Genomic DNA, 14,722 nt, shown 5'->3' on the forward strand with positions numbered 1-14,722 from the left:
TATCTGTCTGAAGGTCACTGCCAAAACAATCCTAAAAACCCTATTAGATTGAGCTACTGGTCTGATTCTAATATCAACACGACTGGCATATACCAGGGAACCAGCGGTCAACAAACTTAAATCTAGATAAATTCACTGGCATATACAAGGGAACCAGCGATCGATTTTATTCAATACAATAATAATATTATTATTATTATTATTTTTTTTGACATCATGATTGGATCTTGTCAGCCGACAAATATAATTCACTTTCTCGCTCAACTAGATATAAATATAGTATGTGATAAGAAAGAGTTCGTTCCCACAGAGAGGTCTTGGGTTGTCAATATGTTCCGGTTTCCTATATAAAATAATGGGGGGATTTTCTGATTTTTATAATATAAAAGTAAAATAAAAGCAAACAAAACAAATAAAGCGAAGCAAACACACAAATCAAGATGAAAGAAATTGATTAAGGATCAGTTTTCATCCACAAACATGTTTTTCAACAATAACTAGAATTGATATTTAATCTCAATTTTTATCAAAGGCCCTAGGATACCTTGATCGCAAGAATATCCTGCTAATTTCCTCTTATCATCAACAAACACATTAAAAGATGCGAATATGAATTCTACCTAAGAGAATAACGTAACGTGTAAAAGCACTATCAAGTTTAATTCCTTAGATGCGCTAAGTTTTATGAAATCAGGCCAATCAAAGCAATCGAACGTGTAAAAGCACTAATCCGATTTAACAAAGGTTATGACTCACATGTGATTACTAGGATGTATCACTACAAGCAATAATCACAATTATACTACTTGTATTCAAGGTGTATCACGTTTACTTAAAATAAACCCTAAACTAGCAATAGATATGATTACGAGTTCTACCAATTTGCAACTTGACGAAACTAACAATCAATCATACATGCAATATTTCTAGTGAATCATAATCGATAATTGTGAGACAAAACTAATTTATTGAATGAAAACCCATATTTGGAAAGGTCCAAGAGAAGATAAGATATGGAGATATAAAACTTGTTTTATATTGCTTCTCTGCCTTCCCCATTTGTAACTCTCGGCCAAAACTGTCCAACCCATAATCACCATTCGGGCCTTAAACAAAGATCATAAGCCCATTAAATATTTGGTCTTTGGTCTATCAGTTCTAGAGAACTGACACATGTAACTCCATTCAGTCTCATTCCTTACAAACCATATTCCCTGTAATGTAACCGCAACTTAGCTTCACATCCTGCAACTGCAATAACCTCCAGCTCTACACGGCCACCACTGATGCAAACCCATGTAACTGCAACCTCAGGTTCAACTCACAGCCAACACAACTCAGCCCCAATAGAATCCAGCACCACCTGCAACTCTGCTTCAAGCTATTCATGTTCTTCTCGACTCAAACTTAACTCCCAGAACCCATCTCTTAGTCAGTGCAACTCCAGTGTCGATATACAAACCTGCAACAATAATTCCCTGTATAGCAGCAACACTTTCTACTAACCATTTCAGCTCATTCGCATCCATTCCATAACACACATCACAGCTGTAGCTCCTCTTCTTCCCTGACTTCCGCAGCGACTACAATCTTTATAAACTCCAACCAAGAAATACCATCAGTGCTCAACCACTGCATCAATTCCTTCATCCACTGTCTTAGTCCATTGCAGATCCAAGACTAAGCTCATAACCTCAAATCCATCTTCTTTGCAGCAGCAACAGCATCATCATTCTTTTCACCTCCACACAACAACAAGACACCACTTGAATTACAGCTGCGATACCTTGTCCAATTCCACCAGCACTCTCCTTTACTCATTGCATAACCCTACATTCTAACTGTTCAACCATTGCTTCCGCAATTGCATAACTGCAACAACACCATCACTGCCTGGCCATTCCCATCGCTTCCATCTTCAGTTAACCATCAATTGCTTCCAACACCAACTTGAGTTTCAATTCCTAAACATGCATCTAATAGTTGCAGCTTCAGCACAACCCATGCCATTATATTCAATCCTTGGCCGCCATCCATGCCTGCAACCTGAGTTCGAAGTACCAACAATACCACCAATTCCAGCTCAGTCTACTCAACAAGATCATCATCTTCTAATCACCAACACCACCAGTGCATACATCTCATACCAACTTGCACCTGCAATATCTGTAGTTCAAAACTTCTCCATCATTTCATCTGCATAGCAGCAACTTCTTGTTTGCAGTCACCAACCAGTCCTCCTAAAATCCAGACCTGCAACACCTCATGTTCAATATTGGAAGTAAGACAGTAGCAATCAATACCATAACCTATTTATTCACCTGCAAAACCACCAGCTCAAGCTCTAATTCTTCAGCATATTCTACTCAGTTCTAACTCATCTTCTCGACTGCACTCGAAAACAATTCTTACTCCCCATTGCAGCAACTTTAGAGTCTCATACAAAAAATAACTCATTTACCCTTCACTGCAACTGCCAAATCCTTCCTCCTTTCTCAGCTCATACTCATCTCCTCCTTGTAATTGTGTGTGTTACCCAGCATCAGACTAATCCCTTGATTTCTTGTATATGTTGGCTTCAGAATGAAGCTTTAATACCAGCCATCAGACAACCACCAGATCCATGCTGTCTCGGCTAACCGAACCTGCTCTATCTTGCATTTGATCATGTAGTGCAACCTCCATTCTTCTCTACAGCTTTTGCAATGTCTCCTGCTGATCTGATCTCAAACAAAGATTATCAACCATTCAATTCCAGTTCAAGAAAATCATCCTCTCTCTGAATCCAACACCAACACATACAACCAATTTCATCCCAGCTTCAAAACCTAATTTCCTGTGTCTGCAATTTCGACCATGAACATCCACAAATCAGTTTCCCAATTTCTTCCTTCTATGATTCTTGTAACCACCAATTCCATCACAACTACAAAACCAAGGTCTTCTCTAATTTCTCATCACACAAACACAAACAGCAACAGTCTTCTTGTCTTCATGATTTCTCGATCTCAATCTCGGCTGTAATATGAATTCAAACAATATCCAACTCTCAAATTCTCTAGAAAATCAAACAACAAACCCCCATTTACTCACCATCAGAACTAAACTCCTAATTCAGAACCCTAACTCCATTTCTTCCATAATTTGAATCAACCGAAACAGTAGTTCTTCACTGAGTTCCTTAGCCATGCCATCACCATCGATCTTTTCAACCTCAACAACAACTTGTTTGCCGCCACCAATTTCATCTGAATCTCTCGATTTCAGATAAGAGGAAGAGGAATAAAAACTGATGATAAGAAGATATAACTTCTTCTTCTCTGAGTTTCAGGTTGTGTAGGAATATAAATGGCCACAGACACCTAGCTTTCGGATATGGGCCACCTGAACAATCTTTTGTTGATTTCAGCTGTCAGTTTTGGAAGACTGACAATATAATTTTTCTTCTTGTGCTGTCAGTTCTAGGGAACTGACAGGCTTTATCGATGCTTTCGCTCATAACTTCCTCGTGTACAACCTAGCCTGCTCCAAATATCACTCGCCAGTGAATTGAGCTTTTTGCTTTCACGCTCCAATTGGACATTTTCTCCTTCTTTTGCGCATAATGACTCCATTGCACCTAATACACTCAAAAGCAAACATAAGATACATAATTTACATGAAAACTCGCAAAGAAAGCATAAACAATAGATAATAATTAAGGTATTTTAGACACCTATCAAAAATGCTGAGAAGTATTAATTAATGAATCAACAAAGTTATGTTTTAGGATGTAACAGAAATTACCTTAAACCTGTCGAGTCTTCAAAACTGCAAAGTGATTTGAGTTCACATTACAGGATATACCTTTTGATTCCAGTTGATTCTCCCCAAAAAATTCATCCAACGTGCACTGAAAGCATCTACCAGATAGAAAGACATGAAGCCAATCAAAAAGGCCCAGATAACCACACAGTCCTCTGCCCCTACTGTTGTTTCGACTGTTAACATGTTAAACGGTCGTCAAGGACATTTAACCATATAACATGAGAAGGCTATTTCAATAGATCCTATAATACAGTTTCACCAGTAAAAATAATATTGAATCAATGAAACATGAGTGGTCTACGAAGGTGAAGTGAACAAAAATACTGCCACTATAAGCATGTTTCTATGGTAAACACTGAATCCATGAATGTTCAAATGTGGTTCTTCCATCGAGAACCCTATTGTAGCAACTACTTCAACCTGCAGATGAATCAATGGGATAGATATTAATAATTTAAGAAGAGATCAAAGTCCCATACATGTATACAACAACAAGCTACTTGTTGTAGGGTCAAAAAATAAAATAAAATTCAAGAATGATACAAACCTCCGAGTTTGGACCTATTTAAGGTTTATACAAGATCAAACCGGGATGTGCTTTATATCATCAACAATATTGTGATGTTTAACAACTTGTCCATCTAGAATTATTCTGAAATTCTGAGGTACTCTTAGATATAAAGTACTCCTGAGGTGTAATTAAAAAAAAAACTAATTAAACCTGGCAGGTATGAACGTTCTCGAGTAATGCACTACAAACTCCTGAATCATACAAATAGAATAGTGGAGCTGGTTAGCGATATGTTGTTTCTTATAGATTGTAGACTTATTTTTTAGCCATTTTGGGGCTCCAGGTAATCAGGAATCCTGCACACACGTAAGACATCAGTAACCAGACCAAGAAAGAAACTAGAAGATGATAAAACTTGACTGAGTTATGGCATCATCAATAAACCTCTGCATTTTGGGGGACCAGAGATTGTAGACAATAATTTTTATGCCATGTTTGTCCCATGTCATCGAGATGACCAAAAAATACAACAGAGAATAGACTTTAAGAAATGTAACCATAAGAAATTACAAAAATTAACTTACAAGAGCCTTCATAATATTAATAACTTGTATTGGAATATTATCCTCTGAACGAACAGAAACAATAAGCTTATGACAATTATGAGAGCTAAGGCTTGCTTGTTTCATCAACTCGGGTTTTTGTTTTATAAGGAGACCCATGCAGGAGCATTCAAATATTAAGCAAAAGTGATCCTCCGTAGAATTTAATAGGTTTCTAAATTTGCGAATGGATGCTGACATTTGATGCTAATATTGCCTAATTAGAACATAAGATATCAAAGCATAACCATTAATTACAATCTACGATTAACATAAGAAGGAAGCAATTCCATCTACTATCAAATTGCTCTAACTCCAGACTCACCATAGGAACCACTATTCTATCATGACCCGTTTAGCTCAAAAAGGTATAAGAAAGGTGATGCAAAAATTGAGTTCATGACCTGCTTACAAAGATAGTCACCCATTAGATTCCTGAAGCTTGGGATATCCGTATTAGATAAAGGATTTCAACATCGGAACACCATTATGAATCTTAGCTAAATGGATGTATAAAGTGTGATCAACTTCAAATTGATCAATGCAAGGTTAGGAATTGAATCTATAATAGGTTTTAAATAGAGAATTTTTGTTGTTTCCCAAACGATGCTTAAGTGAAAACATCAAAATCCAAGGAACCCTTTTTAAGAGAAGTTAAACGAAGTATTATATAATACCTAAATGATATTCATAAAATATAATAGGGAAATTATATTTGAAAGAAAATCCATCATGTTCAAGCAGATCCCTTACCTGTTTTGCGATGGATTCATGAGCAAGAACAAGTGAGCAACCATATAATCATTGATAAACATAACGGGCAACATCAAAGGTTGTAGATCTTATTGATGCTGCAAAGAATATTAGTCAAAATTTGAGAAACCCCAATTTAGTGTTAAAAAAAATTAATTCTATGCACATCATAAACCCTAGAAAAATTAGATCCCCAAAGTAAATCTTCTGAATTTCTGGAAAAACTTAATTAGAGGACCCTTTCTCATAATCGATACAGGACTATATATAGAGTGATAGAGATTGATTAGACTCAGAGGGAGATGGAGAAACCTTGAGTTGCAGGAGAAGGAAGTTGGTTTCTTTTCTCAAACTCGTGCAGTTTAAGCCTACGAAGAAAAGAATGGTTGGGGAAAACGTGGGACTGATTTAACTGATAATATTAAGAAAATATATTATTTTATTAATGTTTGATTTTTTTTTATTAAAACCTAATCATATTTGAATTGTTACACTTTTTAGTGTGACATAATTAATAAAACATAAGATAAAATATACGCTTTTCATCGTTGTCACACAAATTTGTGTAACAAAAAATATCACACTCATTAGTGTAACAATTAAGTGTTACAAATTACTCAATTTGGCGGAACACAAACTTTTTAGCAAGCTATAAACACCACATTGTGCTCTATACAACTTGCTAATCAAACACAAAAACAAACTCATCATCGAGCATTGTAGCTCATCCACTCAACTCTTGTTTAACTACTTTACAGGCAGGATTTCCACACTCTTTAAATTCTACACTGGAATTTCTTCACTTCTCTAGCCAAATCCTCATTGGGATTGCTTTACACAACTCTAACCCAAATCCCCACTAGGATTTCTTCACACAACTCTTAACCAATTGCCCACACTGTGATTGCTTCACTTCTCACGATCACAACCTTGTGACATCTCTTATCTTCAATCTCTCATCACCACCTGGTGATTACTTCTCTTTTTTCATAAACTTGTTGTTGTTTCTTCTTCTTTTGTTCCAGTCACGCTATTGTTGCGAAACCTTCACACTTCTTTGTTCTTTAAGATTCTCTCGTAATCTTTTCCTTGTTATGCTTCTGCCACAAGCAATAACTAACACAAAGTCCGCCACACTTTTTAAGACTTCCAAGTTTCTGCCACAAACTCTTCAACCACACTTCACTTCTTCCAACATGTTTGAGCTTAAACTCTAACATGCTACCATCCTCCCTTAAGCTCAAACATAACTATCCAACATTCCTTATCATTCTAAGTTTCTGAATTCGATCAACTTCATCAAACTTTACCAGTCCTTCTTGACTGCAATACCAACTTTGATCTTCTTTTGCGTCTATTTCGAATCCATGACTTAACCCTTTGAATCAACCACGCACCCTAAGCTTCTTACCTCAACCAACATTAATTCTGCTTCTGCAATGCCTCTATCAGAAAACTGTCACACTTCTCCACTGTTATAACACTTTTTGTCACGCCTACTGTCACAAACTGTGACCTTTTCCTGTGTCACACTTCTGTTAAACTGTAAAAACTCTTCTGTAATAATTCTGTAACTGTGATTGTTCTTTGTAACATGTAACATACTGCTACAAACTTTCAATAACCTTTTTTTTTGACGCGGAAACCTTACCAATTTAGGAATTTAGATTCTTACGAACCCAACTACGTACTTCTCTGTTTCTTCTCCGTTATTCTTCATTCCCAACATGTACTTAAACCAACAGTCCAAAAAAAAAAAATCTGTTCATGTCGTCGATCATATACTGACATCAACGAGTATCACTAAGCAGCCAACCACGATCAACCACCAATCACAGACTCAACTACGATCACCATACTCTGTTCTGGTGCAACACTGTCTTCTCCATCAACTATGAATCACTGATGTTGAATCAAACAAAAAATTCTTAAAGTACCACCACAGCAAACCTACTTTCATCAGGTTCGCTTTCTTTCTTCTTGCTCAAGACTCTCGACTCTACAGAACCCAGACGCACTAATTATTCTTTCGAAATCAACAGCAAATCCTTACCACTGTAAATCTTTTTTTTTTTTAATTCAACAGCAGCATCACTTCAATCTGATTTCTCCTTCTCCTCTCCCTTCCTCTCACCTTGCTCTGATACCATATATAGGATCGAGCAAGAGAGACGAGAGCACAAGCGGAAACAATAAAACGACTACATTGATAATCAAATTCGGTGTACATTCTCTCATGGCTTAACAACCTACTTATAGTCTAACAAACTTGACAATCACTCAAAGTATTTCCTAATAAAATCAAACTCTAAATAAAGCACACTTCTAAAAACACAAAGAAACTCTAAACATAGTAAAACTCTAAACACATAAATACTTGATTCACAAGTAAACTTCACGTCCAAGCCAAACATGCCGTGTCAACTACATCTAGTTGCTTCCAGAACACCGTCAACTTCACCAAGTTGCTTCCACAGAAACAACATCAACTTTCACTAGTTGCTTCACTCAGACAACAACAACTTAGACTAGTTGCTTCCATGAATAACGTCACCGATATCTTGGTTTAACTTCCAACAGACCGCATAACAGATATTTTATCAACATGGATTTCGTGTATCCAGCACAAATTTTCGTGTATAAAGCCGCATACAGGTATTGTTCTTACCATTGTACGAAATCTTGAGGTTATAAAGTCTATTCAGATCCTAGGCCGATAGGTCAGTCCATGGTCTCTTTATGAAAATACCACCTCTATCCCTCCTCATTGCTTAAAACGCGTGTTTACTTTCCAGCTTCGCGAAGAATAAACCCTAACTTTACATCCGAAGAACAGGAGAAGGAGAAGCATCAACAATGTCAAGTATTCCTGAAGAGATCTACCTCGATATCTTGTTAAGGTTATCAGTGAAATCAACACTTGCATGTAAGTGTGTCTGCAAGTATTGGTATGCCCTAATCACTTCCTCGTATTTTGTTAAATCCCACCATAATCTTACTATCCAGGAAACAAAATTTCTTGTCATGATATCTGACTCTGAAAAGCCTCGCAGAGTAATCTGCTCCGTAAGCTATGATCCTTTATCGGTGTCTTCTAAAGAATTTCATTTGTATGGCGTGGAAATTGATAGGCCATTGGGATGTCTAGATTATGCTTTTCAGTTAGTGGGTTATTGTAATGGTTTGGTTTGTATTTGGAGTCCACTGAAAAAGTTGTTTGGTCTATGGAATCCTTACAATAACGAATTTAAGGAACTACCCAAATCGCTAAATAATCCAGTGGCTCCAATGAATTTTCCATATGCTTTTGGTTATGATATGCTTGTATTGATATGCTTGTATTATGATTTTGTGGGCAATAATTTACTAGTTGATGTCTGTATCATAGGACAAAAATCATGGAGAAGTACTCGAGTCACCCTTTACATCATAGATCAAGGGTCTGGAACGCTTGTAAATGGAGGATTTCATTGGCTGGGTCGAAGGATCTACAGTGATCCTCTGAGGTTATAATCTCTTTGGATATCAGCAATGAAACATTCAAAGAATTGCAACCACCAGAAGTACCTTTAGAGAAAAGGAAATGGTGGTCTGGTGTGGGAGTGTTGAAAGAGTGCCTTTGTGTACTTGCTTATGATGTCAATGTTGAAGTATGGGTTATGCAGGATTATGGAGTTCAAGAATCTTGGACAAGACATTATACCATTACCCATGAGAGAATTGTAAAAGATCATCTGAGGCCTATCTGGTGTTTCAGCAATGGTGAGATTCTATTCGTGAACAGTGTTTGGTATCATGCTGATCTAGTTTTGTATGACCCAAAGGATGGAAGTGCTAGAAATCCAAATGTGCATGTTGAGAACCAAATATTCAAATTTCCGAAGGCAATGAATACATTTATCTTAGTTCCGACTTCAGTACTTAGGTGGGGTGAATAACTAATAGAGAGCCTGAGAAGAAAACTTGAGATGGTGCTATATACTTGAGATGGTGCTATATACATTGTTATAAAAAAAAAATAACGAATACCATCACTTACACACACCGAGATTTTCACCTATTTTGCATAACCCTAAATCTCTTTTCTCCTTCTTTGGTTTTTTCTCCCTTAAAATATCCTCTCTTTTACTCCCCCTTCTATTACGGCGCGCATGAAATTACTACTGATATAGCTTTTTGCGATTGTTTGAGGTTGGAGATCAACGGGATCTGATAAAGAAGCTATTCTTGAAATATTAGGGTTTTTCCACGGGTAAGCATTTTATGCTTCTTAATAATTTGTAAATCAATTTTTCGTTCATTTTTTTTTTGTGTGTGCCCAATTGATCTGAGTTTCTATTCATTTTTTTTTTGTATACCCATATAGCTTTTCATGATTGTTTGAGGTTGAAGATCAACAGAATCTGATTTGGAAGCTATTCTTGAAATATTAGGGTTCTCCGACGGGTAAGTATTTTATGCTTTTTAATGATTTCTAAATCGAGTTTTTCATTTTTTTTTTCTATACCCACCCAATTGATCATTGGCTTTAAAATCCTAGGGTTTTGGCAGGCTTTAGAGAATCAATCACTTGGAAGATAACGATTATGTTCAGTACTACATCAATGGCGATAAAGTTTGCACTAAAGAGGGTAAATAAACTCGGTACCTCTAATTTTATGTCTTCAACTCATTACTCGATGGTCATTTGTAGAATTGCTTATTAGACGTTTATGAAGAATTTTTATTTCCAAAGTTGGTTTTGGTTCTGTACAAAGTAAAGCTCGTGTATCTCTTTACTTTTCGGAGCTGATGGATGACCTACTTAAATTTTGTTAAATCGACAATGGACCGAAACTATGTCAGAAGGTCAAAACCAAGTTCTGGCATGATTTAATCACCAGATATCTTAAATAATCTTATATTGCTAAAAGATATTGAAACATATCCTCTGTTCTAATGTTAATTATACGCTAACAGATTAGGGTCTGATTGTATCGGTGTAGGAGGATCTCTTTTGGATTTGAAGAATTCTCAAGTAGATATGGAGACTTCAGACTTGGAACCATCTAAATATGTTAACATCTCTATTTAACGGGTGGCAAAAGTGATAACATTTCAAATTTAGTATCATTTCCTGAAAACTCAAAATGAAACAAACTTCATACTCATACTTTATTCATTATTCACTCAGTTTAGGATATATATCTTCCTCTTAAATATTGTTGCACTCAAAAAATTTCAATGCTCATGCAATTAACTAAATGTTTTCGAGATGCAGGAGTCCAAGGTATTGGAGAGTGGCATGCTTTGAGGTTAATTATTAAAATTGGTATGGATAATTATTATTATTTTCTTTGAACACTATTTACGTTTGTAGTAACTAATTGATTCTAATATTAGTAAATGGTTAAATTATCGAGTTCATTTTCGCAGGTACTTTGAGATCTACTTCCTAGAATGTCTTAGATCAAGTAACGGAGGAAGCACCAAAAAGGTAATCTTTCACGATGTTATTAGAAGGTTGAACAGAGTTGATTCCAATGATGTACTGTTTTACTTATTTGGTATGGAAAGTTAGGATTGAAGTCAGCGAACACACATAACTGTTTTACTTATTCCAATGATGTACTATTTTCTCATGCTCATTCAATATATTCACAGTCTTATATTATCCTTCCCTTTTCAGTTATTTCGGGTTTTCATATCCCGTGTATATCAAATATGTTTTCAGTTTCTTAGTAAACACAATTGATATAGATGTGAAACAAAGAAAAAAAATCTTACCTATCAAAAGCATTGCACATCTAAATCGAACAAGTTTTTTATTTTTGAATTGAATCGATATGCTGATACATACGGAGGTTGTAACAAGAAAAAATGCATTTTAGTTTCTTTTCCTACGTTATCATATGATCCAGGATTCACCATGTATTAGTGATCTCTCATGACATTCTTGGATTCATCTCTTCATCTCTTTCTTAGGCCTCTAAACTGTTTTGTGTTGTTGTATCGTACAAAAAAAAAACCTGGGTTTTTGTAATAATCACTTTAATTGTGTGATTCTGTCATATTTACCTTCCCCTCTGTTTTGATTCTCCGTTCTCCCATGATCTCCTGTTGATTTTTTTTTCTCTTTTTTTTTACCGTGAAATCATATCAGAAGGTTTGATTTAGATGTGTTTTGATTTTGTAGGTGAAGGTTTATAAGTCCTAACGTGATTTAGGGTTTATTCCTTTTCTTTTTTTTGGATGTAAAGGTTTGATTTGCTGTGTTTTGATTTTTACTGAAAGCCAGACGTGATTTGGGTTTTGTGGACAATAAGATCATATACTCTTTTGGTAAACCCTTACTTTGTTCTCCATTTATTGGTTTCTCTGAGTGCCTAATTTTTACACTGCTCTCATTTTAATTTTTAGCTAATGTGTCTTCTTAGATTTGTTTTTTGGATTAAATGGATAACATGTTGAGCCCTTTATTTATGTTTTGTTTATGGAGGAATATTGAAATGGCTTTTTAAGTTAGCTTTGATGCAAAAGTTAGTTTTATGATAATTGAACTATCAAGTTTTATTTTTGTTTGCAGATGTCATCGACAGATGCACAAGTGTATAAAGTAACGGTTTATGGTGCAGACCCATCAGGAAAAACAGATAGCAACGAAAGCTCTGCAGCAAGCACTTTTTGACGCTTTTAATGCGGCAACAACAATGGCAAACGAAAATGATAATGTTAATGAGGCATCTGCAATCTTGGAGGTCCTTAAATTAACCTCGAACAAAGTACACATACTATCAGCCGTCCTTTACATTAACAACCCATAGTAGTACATTTCTATATGCCGAATTCACCTGCAAAGAGATGGCTAATGCACGTAGTGATATTCTGCGAACAATAATACTTTTGGTTTAACAGATCCATGGAGGATCATTATGGGCATCTGATAGACTCTTAAATGATGGATTCACGCATTGTTTTCATCGAGAAAAACACACGGCTTGCTTGGTACTGCAGAACTTTGCTGAGAACTTAGCAGTCCATACTCACTAACATCCATACTCCTATCATTCTTTTATTTTTTGTTGCATTAAATTTTCATGCGAAATTAGCATTTAGAATTTTTTTGAAACATGTAGGATCGAGGAAAGGAAACTATAGCAAACATATCCACGAGGTAATTTTTATGTCTATTCATTATTACTAAATCAAAAATATGGTTACAAGAAAAAGATGGCCAGTAGACATGGTATCATCAGATATAGTGGAAAAAGCATTTTTCTTCATGGCACATAAATGAAGTACTTTCCATTTTATCTATTTTGGTGATATCAATATATCATAAAACAAATAACATTTTCTATAAATGCAGATGAATTTTTTATCGTCTTTAATACCAAACATGCTCACCTTTTTTCATTTCTTCCGCTTAATTGTATATGTACAAAGCCACACCAAATTCAAGGTTTAGCATACCGCCCCGCCTCACCAAATTCAAGGTTTACTGATCAAAATCATGCGACACCAAAATCAAAAATTCATCTGGACGAGGCAAGGTGAAGCCGTGCGACACCAAATCAAAAATGCATCCGAGCGAGGCGAAGCCGAGCCACACCAAATCAAATCGGGACGGGGCGAGACGAGGCGAAGCCGAGCTTTACCAAATCAAAAACATAGTTAAAAGAAAAAGATGCATGATGCATAGAAGACATGGCCCAAATGATGGTGGATGGTTTTGGGTTCCGCCCGATGCTTTATCAAATCATCCGGACTGGGCGAGGCGAAGCCGAGCTTTACCAAATAAAAATTACCAAGTAATAAATATGGTTTAAAGAAAGATGCAGTGATGCGTAACTATCCCATTCTATTTGTAGTTGTAGTTTGAATGGGTGAACCAAGTTTGCGAAGCCGCCCGGACGTAGCACGGGCACAAAATCTAGTTGTAAACTACAAAGAGGGAGTGAGTTTTTTTTTTTTTTTTTTTTTTTTTGTACCGAGTATTGATTTTAGAGCATCTAAGCGGGCGGTACGTATTGATTGATAGACTTTCGATGAATTACATAACTATTTTGTCGTTGAGTTTTGGAAATTCTCTACCATTAGTAAAAATCATGTCTATTAATTGCTGCTGAAGTCTCTCCATGTTGCAATATTTCTTCTATACACTCTTCTATTATCTATAGATGTTAAGAAGCAGCAAGGATAATCCAAGATTCGATCAGAAACACCAGCTTTGTTAACGCTTGTCACCCCAAGTGGTTGGTTGCTTAGATGCCATTATGTTTTCCTGTATCTGTTTGCAGTCCTTAAACGACTAATTTGTAAACAATATTTCTTTAATTTATTACAAGATTTTCAAAATTCATCACTCAGTAGAGTTTCTCAAACAGAAAAGAAACTTGTATGTATTTGGAGTTACTCAAATATTCCTTTGAAGAGGAACCTTGAGACATATTTTGGGTCACAGACTCACAGGGTGATTATTAGTTTTGGGATAAATTTCGAGTCACTTGACTCGGACATTTTTCTTCGAATGAGGAACACGATATGTAGAATGTGAGACTTCAAGATATCATTAGATCTCCCATATCTCAATGCAATTTATCACCTACATTAACTATTTTCAGCTAAGTTATCACCTACATTGACTAACCAATCTTTAGAGGCGAATGCTGATGTTGTTCAAAGTTCAAACTAGTGCATCTCTATATTCAAACTTGGGCTTAAATGTTGTTAACTTCTTATGAGTTCATAAAGAATGACCAAACCCAGCATAAAATTGTATCAGCCCATTAGAAAAGACTTGAGTGTAATCGGCGAAAACAATCGGCACTGCGGATCATTGATAATATCGTTGTTAGATGCAGACTCGTAATCTCAGCCTCACGGCATGTACACGGACAACATGTTCGGATTCAATAGGTAACGAAAAAGTACATTTTTTTAGGCCATGCAAAAGTCTGTTTGAAAGATGTATAAAAAGTGCACAAAGTAAATAATAACGCCCATAAACATCTTGATAAATCAGTTGCCCTAGCTTGCTAACAAATGAATTCTATAAAATATAAACAAA

At 35.9% G+C, this 14,722-nt stretch overlaps 1 protein-coding gene and 1 long non-coding RNA gene across 2 annotated transcripts; both read left to right on the forward strand.

Moving 5' to 3' along the window:
• Positions 1-8,529: 8,529 nt before the first annotated feature.
• Positions 8,530-9,611, forward strand: LOC113280159 (F-box/kelch-repeat protein At3g23880-like). Its single transcript, XM_026528816.1, has 2 exons — positions 8,530-9,113; positions 9,203-9,611. Exons 1-2 carry the CDS (start codon positions 8,530-8,532, stop codon positions 9,609-9,611), a joined length of 993 nt encoding a protein of 330 aa, XP_026384601.1.
• A 186-nt stretch (positions 9,612-9,797) lies between these two features.
• LOC113278217 lies at positions 9,798-13,602 on the forward strand. The gene is made up of 8 exons (XR_003325366.1): positions 9,798-9,925; positions 10,040-10,119; positions 10,214-10,304; positions 10,934-10,984; positions 11,089-11,149; positions 11,849-11,994; positions 12,239-12,826; positions 13,099-13,602. It is a non-coding gene; the product is annotated as an uncharacterized LOC113278217 (long non-coding RNA).
• The last annotated feature ends 1,120 nt before the right edge of the window (positions 13,603-14,722 follow it).

Source organism: Papaver somniferum, chromosome 5 (assembly GCF_003573695.1).
Source record: "Papaver somniferum cultivar HN1 chromosome 5, ASM357369v1, whole genome shotgun sequence".
Taxonomy (NCBI): Eukaryota; Viridiplantae; Streptophyta; class Magnoliopsida; order Ranunculales; family Papaveraceae; genus Papaver; species Papaver somniferum.

What these genes read in the sequence shown, in the direction of transcription:
- LOC113280159 (XM_026528816.1), top strand. Translation starts at nt 8,530, where the DNA reads ATGTCAAGTATTCCTGAAGAGATCTACCTCGATATCTTGTTAAGGTTA. An exon ending in CTTTACATCATAGATCAAGG is followed by an intron (nt 9,114 to 9,202) that starts GTCTGGAACGCT and finishes TTTGGATATCAG; the next exon opens with CAATGAAACATTCAAAGAAT.